The sequence below is a fragment of the Planococcus citri genome, chromosome 3 (genome assembly GCF_950023065.1).
Source record: "Planococcus citri chromosome 3, ihPlaCitr1.1, whole genome shotgun sequence".
Lineage (NCBI taxonomy): Eukaryota > Metazoa > Arthropoda > Insecta > Hemiptera > Pseudococcidae > Planococcus > Planococcus citri.
In genome coordinates this window covers 32,355,482-32,367,535 of record NC_088679.1, presented here as the reverse complement: position 1 = coordinate 32,367,535, position 12,054 = coordinate 32,355,482, and the positions used below count along the sequence as shown (strand labels likewise).

Genomic DNA, 12,054 nt, shown 5'->3' with positions numbered 1-12,054 from the left:
CGGAATTCAACAATGCATTATCTATCCGATAATATCGATGCGACCTATCAAAATGGTATAAAATTTTGCGCTGAACTCTAAAATCGCAGACATTTTTCATTTCCACCCCCGCATGATGACGTTTTGCCCCCCCAAACTGAATCCAACTATGATATTGAACACATTTTGCACATTTCGCGTTGATGGTGAGAATTTATGTGTATGCAATTTATTTGAGAAAATTTTTGCTTCAAAATTTTTCATTCAATCTCCACCCCCTCCCCTCCCCTTTCAAGACTGTGTTAGAACATAGATTTTAAAACTTAGACATGATCCATCGAAATGGTACACAATTTTGCGCTGAGCTCGAAAATTGCAATCATTTTTCATTTCCACCCCCTCGGAGGAGTTTTCCTCCTCCCTCCATAAAGCTAACTATGAAATTGAACACTTACAAGATGAAATGAGGAGAAAATAGGAAAATAAGAACAACGAAAAACAATACAAACAAATAAGAACATTGGAACAAAGCAAAAAATGGAACAACAGCGAAAAAAATAATGTGAAATGAGTGAACACAAAATAAGAAAATCGAAGATGCCAAACTACCCCATCAATTTAAATTTGAACCGAATTCTTCAATTATTTTTCTGTTTTATATATATATATATTTTAATTGGATTGCGCCATTAAAAGAAGGAAAAATTAAAGATTTCGAATACAGCTCTGAATTTTCTCTTTATGTGGCCCATTTTGATAGGTCTCAAAACAATTTTTCATGAATCATAATTATACGAGAAATTATTTTTATTTTGGGCTCGAAATTCTTTAAATGACGTGCCCAAAAAAGCTTTGATGGATTTTTTAAAATTTCAACTCTTTTTTGATAGGTTGCATGGTACCAACTTTATCTCAAAAATCTCGAAAATCATGTCCGAAGTTTCTGCTCGAAATTGTTCAAAAATTCTCACAAAACATTTTTTTGGGGTTTTTTGCAAAAACTGTTTTAAAACACCCAAAAATCGAGTCCCAAAATTTTGTAAATGTTTAAAATTCGTTACACCTGCTCAAAAAAAAGTTTTGATGGAAAATTGTGGATTTATGATCAAAATTTTAACCTAATAAGTAAGAGAAGTCACATGAATTTTTTCAAAAAATGATGACCCAAGTTCGGGCTAAACGTTCATTTAAAAGTGCTTCAAAACTTTTTGATTGGAATATGTTTGTTTTTTTGTCAAAATCTAAACCAATTTTGATTATCGAATGATTTTTTTCTGAAAATCCCGAAAACCACGATGCGATCCAACTTTAGGGTCAAAGTTCTTTAAAAATTCTCAAAAAACGTTTTCGTTGAAATATTTTAGTTTTTCGCAAAATTTTGAGCTATTTTGATAGGTTGCACGAGCACTTTTTCCAAAATTCCAAAAATCATAAACCAAAATTTTGTGTGAAAAATTCTTTAAAACTTTTCAAAAAAAGTTTTTATGGAAAATTTTTGATTTTCTGTCGAAATTTTAACTCGTATAGATACTTAAGTCGCACGATGACCGTTTTTTTTGAAAACCTCGACGAAATTATATCATGACCCAATTTTAGGCTGGAAATTCTTCAAAAGTGCTTTTAAAAAGTTTTCACAGAAATTTTTGAATTTTTCACAGCATTTTAATCTGTTTAGGTTGGTCGCGTGATACCTTTTTGAAAGTCCTAAAAATCACAATCCGCCAATTTCAAGATCAAAATTCTTCAAAAATCTTCAAAAACCATTTTCGTTAAAATATTTGGATTTTTCGCGTGATTTTAATCAATTTTGATAGGTGGCATGACACGTTTTCAAAAATCCCAAAAATCATAGCACAATTTTAAGCTATAAATTCTTCAAAATTGTTCAGGAAAATGTTGATAGAAAATTTTTGATTTTCATGTCAAAATTCTAGCTCATTTAGAATTTTTATCAAAAACCATCATAGCTCAGTGTAGAGTTAAAAAAATTGATCACACGTGCTCAAAAAAAGTTTTGATAGGAATGTTTGATTTTCTGTCAAAATTTTGTAATGATTTTTGATAAGTCTCATGACACCTTTTTTATAAATCCCAAAAATCATAATCCAATTATGAACTCGAAATTTTTCAAAAAAAATGCTATTGAAACAAATCGCATGACATTTTTTTCAAAAATTTCAAAAATCATAATCTAAAATTTGCTGCTTAAAATTCTTTAAAAATGCTCAAAAAAAAGTTTTAATGGGAAACATTGTTTATTTTCGGTCGACATTTCAACCCATTTAAATAAATTGCATGGGAAGTATATTTTCATAACCCATACTTATTTTAATTTTTCATTGAGAACTAAGACAATAAAAAATTTATTGGAGACTTCAGATTCTCCTAAAATCATCATCAATCCATTTGCGTAGTCAAAAATGGGACGCATGAAATAAAAGTTTAGCCTTTTACCTCAATTTTATCATTTATTAATTTCGATTTTTTTTCTCAAAAAAATGGACCAAATTTGAATTTTTAGAAAATTTTTAAAAAATCAAAAGATGAAATTCAGTGGCTTGTTGACCAAGCCAAAAAGTACTATTTTCAATTTTCAAAAATTTCTCATGTTTTTTTTAAAAATTTGGATGAGATGAGGTTCAATAATTTTCTCCCTCGAAAGTATTGAATTTGTCAGTTCTAGATTGATACTTACTTTTTCACCGAATAAGTTCATCAGTTTCTTATTAGAGAATCATTATTTCGTTTTCATTTATCACTAGTAAAATTTCAATCTTATTAAAACTTCCTTTCCATTTCAGACCCTTCGGATCGTCACAGAACGAAAAACGAAACAATCAACACTTCGATGGTCGACCAATCCGTTATGTTCGTTCTAGAACCGCTCAAGCAGTCGGATTACGATCACCAATTCAAACGTCGCAGCGAGATGCCAGATTTAGGCTGCAGTTCGTGTTCAACACTGCCTAAATTATCTACTCATACGAGTAATAAATCGACCGAAGTTAGTCCATCGTATTGGTCGTCTAAATTAAACGACGATATTCACAGTGCGAGAAGTCCTTGCGAACTAGGACTGGGCACCGTACCACGTCAACCTAAATCTATTCTTAAGCATCAGTCCGTCAATACGGAGGGGTTATCGAAATGCTCAGACGATTTTAGTAGAATTCGAGTCTAGTTTCTACGTACGTACCACGTGTTACTTGGGAACGAATTTTAAGAGAATTTTATATATCTGTGATTAATTTTATCAGTTATTAATATCTTTTCCTTATTTAATACCTTTTTTATTGTATGTACATAACGAACGTTATTGTTGTTTTTTTTTAATTGGTAAATTTCATTTAATAAATACAACTTTTTTTCATTTTTTTTTCTTCGGTTAGGAAATTCAAATACCTGAAGTGAAAAAGAGCACAACTAATTCGTAATCAATTATGCTCACTCACTTTTTTTGAAGTAAAAAAAAAATCAATAGCATAATTTTAATTCTTCGTAAAAAAAAACACACATAAAAAACAAAGAATATTTCAATGAAAATTTTGAATTAAATTAAAAGAAAAGAATTAATTGAATTAGGTCAACGACATCAAATGTTCCTCCTGTCATTTTGAATTCAAACGAACAACATTTTTCAGTGGATGCCTATTCATTGTATCGATTTAAAATACATTATCACAAATCATACAACGATTGGTGCCTGAAATGCATTACAATAATTAATTTTGAATGAACTGACAAATTACGATACGATTATATGCCATAAAAGTGAAATTTTACCTTCGGATTGCAGAACTGTGGAATAGCACAAAGTACATTCTTTGGTAGGTTTATCGGTAATCGGCAGGAAACTAAAAGAACATCGTAAAACTCGATGGCCTTTGTCACAAATCACGTATTTCAGATTACCATAATCTTTGACACCTGATTTACGCGATTAAGGAAAATACTGATAAAAATCAAAACTAATAAAATCACCTAAAAATTTTCTAAAAAATAATTCTGATGAAAAAATAATCAAAGGATACTGCTCGTGCACAAGTCACATTTTTCATCGAAACAAACATCGGTGAAATTATTCATCATATCTTTGATCTTCTTGAATCGTTGGTATTCCAAAACCGTGTCGGGTAATTTAGATACATTATCGGCGAGCCATTTGTAGAAAAAATACTGTTTTCTGATAGCCGTGATTTTTTCTTGGTAAAATAAGAAATTGCACACCATGAAGATGATTTCAACGGAAGTAATCAGACTCTGTAATTAAAACGATGATTATTTCAGTGAAATTGCCCAGTCAAACACTAAAGATGAATAACTTACTTTATTTTCTTCGTAATAGCTGGATTTACTCAAACAGTAGCATTTCATTAGGATATACGAAAGTTGGAAAAATTTACGACAAATTTCTATGTCGCCGTTTAAATAATCCCAAGTGATATTTATTTTATCAGTTTCGCCGATTTCGGGTTCATTCAAGCATTGTATTCTGTAAAAAAAAATTATTGCGTGAGAATCAAAATAATTAGAGAACTAAAATGACTATCGACATACCTCAGATATTCGATATAATCGTGTAAATCGTAAATTGTGATGGGATTTTTAATCAGTGGTTCCAAAGTCGAAGGTGTCACTCGATTTTTCGGATTAACAGTACATAATAACAAACAATGAGGATCTCTGAGAATCAAGTGGTCGTACTGCAAAGAAAATCTATAAACAAAAATGCGTTTAGGACCAATTTTCGTTTTCTTTAATTTTTGGAAATAAACTCGGTAAATAAGAAACCTACTTCAAGTAGAACACAGCCCAGAGCTTATTTTTTGAAAAAGACACTCCGTAGCATGTGAATTGTTCCACTTCAGTTTCGTGGTTAAATGTAACAGGACAGCATTCTTTAGAAACAGATTCGGATTTCCCGAGAAATAATTCGTAAGTCTTATTATTACACAATACAACGAATATTCTGCGATCGTCCAAAATCTCAAGTCCTGAAAAAATAGAATTCGTGAAAAAAAAAACGAGACCGTTGGAAAAGTAAAGTACTCGTCAAAATGTACTTGATTGATACTCACCAGCAACTTTCTGCTCAAATTCGTAAAAATGTTCGTTCTGAATGTTTTCCTTGCCAAGTGAAAATAATAAAACAACGTTCTCTTTGGAAAAAGCCATCAAAGATTTACCATCTTCTGAATCTTTAATTTTTAAATTAATAATTGCCATGAGATCGGCATATTTCCACACTTCGTATTCGAATTTAACCGTCAGCGTTTCTTTTTCGTGTTCTTCGCAGGAATACAACTTCAATAGACCATCGTAGCAAGCGACAATTAACCAACCTAAGAAATACCGTTGAATTTTTCGAAAAAGTAAACATTTTAGAATATAAAATTCATCGTATATACCTTTTTTATTAGATAATTTATGCCAGTACAGGTACTGCACTGAAAGATTCGTTTCCAAAATTGTTACAACATGAGGAGACTTCTCTTTCATATTTTCAGGGATGCTCCACAAGGCAATAATACCGCTTTCGGAAACAGTAGCGATTAACGAAGAACTACCATCTTGGTATAAAAATCCATCGCATGAGGTGAAATCTGAAAAAATATCGAATTAAAATTTGAGGGAAAAAAGAGTAAAATATGAGATTCCTAAAAAGAGAACGAGTAATACTTGAGATACGAATATATTTGAATTTCTTTTCGATTTCAGCATAAGCATCTAGAGTTGGATTAGGAAACCATTTCTTGAAACAGTAATCATTCCATATAGATGACACATCCGCGAATTTTTTCCATGTCAAACCGGATTTGAGATATAAATGTAAAGCTGTGCGATTGGTTAGTATTCCTAAAGCAGGTCTAATCAAAAGAAACGCAAATTTAAACATCGTTTTAAATTCCAGGTGTTTTTTAAACTATACTAACTTGCGTATGGTTGTATCTTGAACAGGAATCCAACAAATTTGTTTTACGAAGACATCAGGTGCAGTAATTTTATCATCGTGTGGGACTAATTTATGATCCAAGTGAAGCATGCAAAATTCTTCTCTGTTGAGACTTTTCAAGTCAACGCTGATATCTGGTATCGGAAAATCGTTAGGTGTTTTGATCAGAGATCGGTGCATAGTAACACATTTATCAGAGGAGGATAAATTCGGCACGATTTCCTGCAAAGTCGAGAACATGTATTACATTCTATATCTATGCATGAGTTCATTTATTAAGAAAAAAATTTACCATTATATGGATGCCGGTTCGGATAATGACAGCATGTAGATTTTGCACAGATATACATGATCCTACAAGAGTATAAGCGCTGGTAAGCTTGTGACGCTCTAGTTCTGTGATTTCCATCATAAAAAATGAAATACCGAGCAAGAAATCATCAAACTCCTGCGATCAAAACTTTAAAAATCGGATAGAAATTGAAATTTTGAAGAAAATTTTACAATTTTTTCTTCACTTACCGGGTGACCAAGAATAATGGATTTCGATGTTATCAAAAGGGAGAGAAAATTCCCACGATGAAAATTAGAAAATTAAATAATCATGTAAAAAATGTGCGTTTGAATGATTGTTTCAGTGAAACACGAAATAATCTTTCATTTTGCATCGAAACAATAATTCGAAAGCACTTTTTCTCGATTATTACTCCATTTTCCAATTTTTACTTAGGGAAATTTTTTTCCCTTTTTGACTTATCAGAACATTTCAAAACCCATTATTCTTGGTCACCCGGTATCAACTTATCACACCTCGTTTTGTTTTTGTTTTGAAAGCACGCGCGCACAATCAGTGTTGTCAATTTTTTGAAAACGAAACTGAAGCACCAGAGCGAATGAACTTTTAGCCTAATTTAAGCAAATTGCAGCTTTCAGTTCCTAAAATAAAAATAAAAATTCAGTTTTAAAATTCAAATTCGATAAAATTCAGTCTTTCTTTATCTTTTTGATTTCTAAAAAAAAACGAGAAAAATAAAGAGTGAAGGATGGGCTATACTGAATTTAAGGGGATACTTATTCCCTTAACTTATACTTTAGCTTGGTTTATACTGAATTTAACGTACGTTAACCTAAAATTTGCCTTTGTTTAACTTCTAGGGTTAAGTTTAAGTTTACGGTTAAATTCAGTATCAGTATAGCCCCTCCTATAGGTTCCACGAATAGGTAAAAAAAACTTGCACTTCAAAAATACGGTGGCATTAATCAGTTTAAGTAAAACAACGAATTATCATTTCTCTTTCATAATTTTCTTCCATAAAAAAAATTTTGATTTTTTTGTAGTTTATAAATTTCGAATTTTAATTCATTTTTCATTGTAAAAAATTCTAATCACGATGAAACTGAATTTTTAAAAATGCTAATCATCAATAAAATCGCAATACCATTAAAAATTATGAAACTTTCACTTTTTTCAGCCATTTTTTGTATTTCACAAAATACGTCATTGCTCGAACATATGTTTCTTTGCGCCTTTTTTGTCCCAAATAGCTTTTCTCATTACCATCAAGCTTTTGTTAATTTTGTGTTGCGTTGTACCGATTTAATTTATTAAATTCGTTGTATTATTTAATTTGCTTGTATGCTGGAATCAGTTGTACTATTATTATTCACTAGTCATTGCGAATTCAACCATGCAGACGAACATAGATACATTTTTCAAAGCCCGCAAGCGTCCAGCCACCGATGAACTTCCTGGCTTTCCTTCAAAATTGGTCGCCAGAAAATTATTCGACGTGAGTATAAAAACCGTTGGTTATTATTTTCCTTATTGTATAAACACCTAGCAGTTCCTTTCACAACATGAACTCGATATTGTTATCAAAAAATGTAATTTTCGATACTTTTGTAGCAGTTTTGGGCGTAATGAACTTCACTTTCTATTCCAACTATTCTAGCTACTTGTTTCTCGTTCGTACTTTTCAATTCGTTGTTTTCATTTCACTCTTATTAAATATATCTCATTCGATGTTCGATGATGAGTAAACCGTTACAATTTTGTGTTTTTAGGGTGATTCTGCTGCAGATAACGTTTGCACACAACGGAATGAAGAAGTAAGATTCAGGAATGAGATGAAACCCTGAATAAGTATTTTTGTACTGGCGAAGGGTTCACGCTGAATGTTTCGTGTAATTCTTGATATTAATTTCATTAATTTTACAGACCGAACGTACAGATAATAATGAAAGTCAGAGAGAAAAAACTCCTCCGCCGAATCCAGAATCCACCCCTGAGGTTAGTATTGTATCATCTACTTGTTTGAGTTGAATTATCAAATATGCATATTAATAAATCTCGCTTTTCAGTCTGACAGACCAACCACCCCAACTCAGTCACCAGCTACTCAAGAATCATTACGACGAGTGAGTATCCACGTCAGCACGTACGCAACTCTTGGTATTACATGACTGTAAACAATCACTGTGGAATTTGCAGAAACTACATTTAGGTGAATTTAAGAACGTTATTCGACAACATAAAAAGTACTCCACTTTGAAGAAGAAATTAGAAAAGTATAACGCAACCGCATCTCGATTAAAGAAAATTGAAGATTCTCTAACCGGACCAGGCACCGCTGAATTGAAGAAATTTGATAAAGTCGAGCTCGAAGTACCATCAAGGTAATGCTCAATCTATCTACTATACGTTTCTACCTGAACTTTTTCTGATTGCGTTTACGATGTGTTTACAGTCCGGTTAAATGTGGAACGCTCAAACCCAAAAGGTTGTTTTGGACTAGTCCTATTCGATCTCCAGTTAAAGATCTACCTTACGTATCACCAAAGAAACTTCTCAATGAAGGTCCCAAACAAACAACTCCGGTTAAACCTGCTGCATTCGAAAGATACAATCATTTGTTAGCTTCTGGAAAAGATGCTTTGATACTACCTCATAAATATTTAGTCCTCAAAGAGGTATTCCGTTCCGTGGACATCATCACCAAGATTAAAACAGATCGAGGTGAAATGATCACTTTCGATAAACTAAAGAGAGACGTTCAAAAAATGTTGAGCAGGTTCGATTCATTTTCTCTTGATATTTTTTGCTTCGAATTCTCTTTTTCTAACGGTCGTTTTTTTGGTAGAAATTTCGAAGAATCGCGGCTGGGTCAAATAAAAGCTGTTTATCCTGAATCGTACGAATTCTCGAGAGAGCGCGTCAAAGTTGCTTGTTCGACCGAAGAAAGATACCAGTTAGTAATTAATAGACTATCTCACACAGGTAATTTCATTTTTGGAGTTGTAATTGATATTTACGTTTCTAGGGAGGTAATCCGCTACATTATCTCCCGCTCGCTAATCGCTCGGTGGACAAACTAGCGATTTTCTCCCTTAAAAACGTAAAATATATTATGGAACAAGGGAGATATTGTGATCTTCAACCATTTTGAGTTACTTCCCTCGCTTCGCTCGGGAAATAAATCTCAAAATTTGTTGAAAATCACATTACCTCCCTAGTTGCATAATCTACTATTAAAACCGTAGAACTGTTTCTATTGTGATTTTTTTTCTTTCAGTTAAGAAAGACGATGACTCTGAGCCAATAGAATTGACAAATTCCGAAAGATTGAAAATTTTCCACGAACGTTTACTGATTAAAACGAAGACTTATCATCAAGTATGCTCACCTTTTTGCTCCGATGTCAGTTTCGAAACTTTTCGACTCATGATGTATTTTTTTACAGGAATTCCTTTCAAAATTAGACCCACCTATCGTCGTAGAATCGGATAAATTGAAACAATGGCATGCAGAGTTTGAGCTTGATAATGTCCCCGATGTTGTACCTGAGCCACTACCTCAACCTCCCGTTCAATATGAAGTATTCACAGCCAAAAGTGTTCTAGGTACGAAGTTTTTTAAATTCTCTCCTCGTTTTACTTCGCAGTTTTTCAACATTATTGAATTTTGTCGTACAGCAAGAGCTCACGACTTGACCTCAGTTAACAAACGTATGGAACGAGCTGTATCAGCGGTGGCAGCAGAAGAGAACAAAGAAACCAAAGTATCAGAACCCAGTACACCGTCAACTCCGACCAGCACAGCGGATATTCCAAGATTGAAAAAAGCTCTAAAAAATGTTCCAAAATCTCTGTTAGAAAAAGTAAGAAATTTTTAACTACATATTGTGTGATTTGTTCATTCCAAATAACCACGTTTTTCCCCCTAGATTCGAGCTAAACAAGCTGCAAAGGCGGCTGAAACAATGACTCAGACGCCAGCTGAAGCTAAAGAAGCCATAATGCTGTCACGTTTGCCGGAGTTGGCTCGTATAATGCGTAATGTTTTTGTCAATGAGAAAAAAGGTATTTTGCCGGTGGAAGTTGTGATGCTGAAAATAGGCCACAGTTATCGAGAGAAATTAGTACAAAGTGAGTAGAAAGAAAAAAGTGACCTTCTGTGATTTGATAACATATTTTATTCTATGAAATATTTTTTTTTTTTAGACGATCTTATGCAGCACATGCAACTGATATCCAAGCACGTTCCGGGCTGGATGAATTTCTGCACTGTTCGCAATGCTTCGTATATTCGACTGTCGAAAGATGCCGATATGACGCGTGTCATCGGCAAGCTACAGAAATTAGCAAATCCGTCGTAATTTCGATTTCTTTTATACGTCATTTTATTCACGTTCAATTTACAATTTTTTAAAAATATATTTATAAGAAATATAAAAGGCGAAGACTGTATCGATAAATTAGGTTGTACGTATTGGTGATCTATTCTCCCAAGTTTTTATATCTCCGTTTCTGTGCATGTTCGAAGCAAATTTAAATCTGTTTGAAATTTTTTCGAGTATATTTTTCGTTTGTTAATTCGTATCATAATTTATAAGATATTGATTTGAAATCTTCTAATTATTAACATTTTATCGTTAACGATAATGTCTTGAATTTTTTTCTAGAAATAGTTTGTTGTTAACGCGTAAATGTTGAAGTTTTGATTTCGAAATTTTCTTTCTCCGAGCATTTGTGTATTTTTTACGCAAACAGTTCTGAATTTTTCATTTTTTTAAAAATTTCATACGATTTAAATTTGAATGATATTTAATTGGAGGGAAAAAACGCGCGTTCAATCTCGAATTTATTATATCCTATTTTATAAGGTTTTTAAAGTTTTTTTTATGATTTTTTTTATTTATTTAATTCCATTTTATTGCGGAATTCTCATGAGCTGAAGATCATTGTTGTGTTCATTTCAGCGTTTATTCCTGTGCTTTTGGTTTCGGATCGTTTATCGGATATACCTATCTTTAAATTTTTTTAGCAGTATTTCGTTTTAAATTTATTTTATACCGGATTGTGGATTTTTTGCATGCGCTAATAATAAAGACGTATTTGCTTGATGACTAAAATGTCTTGATTTTTTGCGTTGAAATGAGATTAGAAAGCTGAAATAATAAAATATGTTCAAATCCAAGTAAATGAATCTCCAAGAACTTTCATTTCGCCATGACACCTTACGAATATAAATTAGTTGGACCCTTCCGAAAAAAGGGGATTTTGCTAGTCATTACTGTGCGTCCACCTACATGAAGCTGAAATTATAATACATTTCCCGAACTTATGAACTTGTAGTTTTAAAATTACATACCTATGTATTCGGAACATGATACCTGTAAGAAAACTAATGTACACAATTAATGAGAAATGAGAAAAATCAAAATTTTGAAAAAACAATTCATGAATAACAATAAGTTACGCTTTCTTATTTGCAATTTCTTATGCTGAAATTAGTTTCAATGTGTCGAACAAGGGAGTTTTTGTGTGAAAATGCAAAACCGCATTCGGCATTTGCACTTGAATTGTGTCATATGTGTATGTATTTAATAAACAAGGACAAAAGAAATCATTGATGAATTTTATTGAATTAATTTAACATAAGTACCTACGCATAATATTATTTTCTTAATTTACATAAGTTATTTTATTTTTTCATTTTTGACACATACCTATAATAATAATTACCTACATACATACACTCAAGTTCACAAGTTTACTTACATACTAATATTCAAAAACTATGAAAGTATCCAATACGAGTATTAATGTCAAATTATAGGTAT

At 32.2% G+C, this 12,054-nt stretch overlaps 3 protein-coding genes across 6 annotated transcripts in view; 2 read left to right on the top strand and 1 right to left on the bottom strand.

The window, feature by feature from the left end:
• LOC135840376 (neuroligin-4, X-linked-like) overlaps positions 1–3,345 on the top strand; it is a 382,893-nt gene extending 379,548 nt beyond the window's left edge. For 2 of the 3 annotated variants that reach the window (XM_065356876.1, XM_065356877.1), the window contains exon 11: positions 2,781–3,343. In XM_065356876.1, coding sequence (XP_065212948.1) covers positions 2,781–3,160 — 380 coding nt within the window. In that variant the 3' untranslated portion in view covers positions 3,161–3,343. Of the gene's footprint in view, positions 1–2,780 lie in introns of all 3 variants that reach the window. The other variant, XM_065356875.1, reaches the window with a different exon arrangement.
• Positions 3,346–3,453: 108 nt separating this feature from the next.
• LOC135840377 (uncharacterized) lies at positions 3,454–6,702 on the bottom strand. Of its 2 annotated transcripts, XM_065356879.1 has the most exons (12): positions 6,455–6,702; positions 6,225–6,392; positions 5,913–6,154; positions 5,659–5,846; positions 5,388–5,582; positions 5,058–5,321; positions 4,775–4,973; positions 4,537–4,695; positions 4,306–4,471; positions 4,011–4,239; positions 3,763–3,906; positions 3,454–3,682 (listed from the first exon to the last, which is right to left on the bottom strand). In XM_065356879.1, the coding sequence occupies exons 2-12, from the start codon at positions 6,342–6,344 to the stop codon at positions 3,645–3,647; spliced, it is 1,944 nt and encodes a 647-aa protein (XP_065212951.1). In that variant the 5' UTR covers positions 6,345–6,392; positions 6,455–6,702; the 3' UTR covers positions 3,454–3,644. The 2 variants fall into 2 exon arrangements, with proteins under 2 accessions (XP_065212951.1, XP_065212950.1); XM_065356878.1 differs by having other exon boundaries at positions 6,225–6,468.
• A 764-nt stretch (positions 6,703–7,466) lies between these two features.
• dup (double parked) lies at positions 7,467–11,343 on the top strand. The gene is made up of 12 exons (XM_065356880.1): positions 7,467–7,722; positions 7,997–8,041; positions 8,151–8,222; positions 8,294–8,350; positions 8,424–8,608; positions 8,680–9,003; positions 9,073–9,209; positions 9,505–9,605; positions 9,673–9,832; positions 9,905–10,089; positions 10,156–10,357; positions 10,433–11,343. Exons 1-12 carry the CDS (start codon positions 7,621–7,623, stop codon positions 10,585–10,587), a joined length of 1,725 nt encoding a protein of 574 aa, XP_065212952.1. The 5' UTR covers positions 7,467–7,620; the 3' UTR covers positions 10,588–11,343.
• Positions 11,344–12,054: the final 711 nt, after the last annotated feature.

Coding starts and splice junctions, on each gene's coding strand:
- LOC135840377 (XM_065356879.1), bottom strand. CDS start 6,344: ATGATGGAAATCACAGAACTAGAGCGTCACAAGCTTACCAGCGCTTAT. Junction 6,155..6,224: donor GAACCGGCATCCATATAATG/GTAAATTTTTTT, acceptor TCGACTTTGCAG/GAAATCGTGCCGAATTTATC. Junction 5,322..5,387: donor TAAATTATCTAATAAAAAAG/GTATATACGATG, acceptor GGTATTTCTTAG/GTTGGTTAATTGTCGCTTGC.
- dup (XM_065356880.1), top strand. CDS start 7,621: ATGCAGACGAACATAGATACATTTTTCAAAGCCCGCAAGCGTCCAGCC. Junction 8,351..8,423: donor CTCAAGAATCATTACGACGA/GTGAGTATCCAC, acceptor TGGAATTTGCAG/AAACTACATTTAGGTGAATT. Junction 10,090..10,155: donor CAAAATCTCTGTTAGAAAAA/GTAAGAAATTTT, acceptor TTTTCCCCCTAG/ATTCGAGCTAAACAAGCTGC.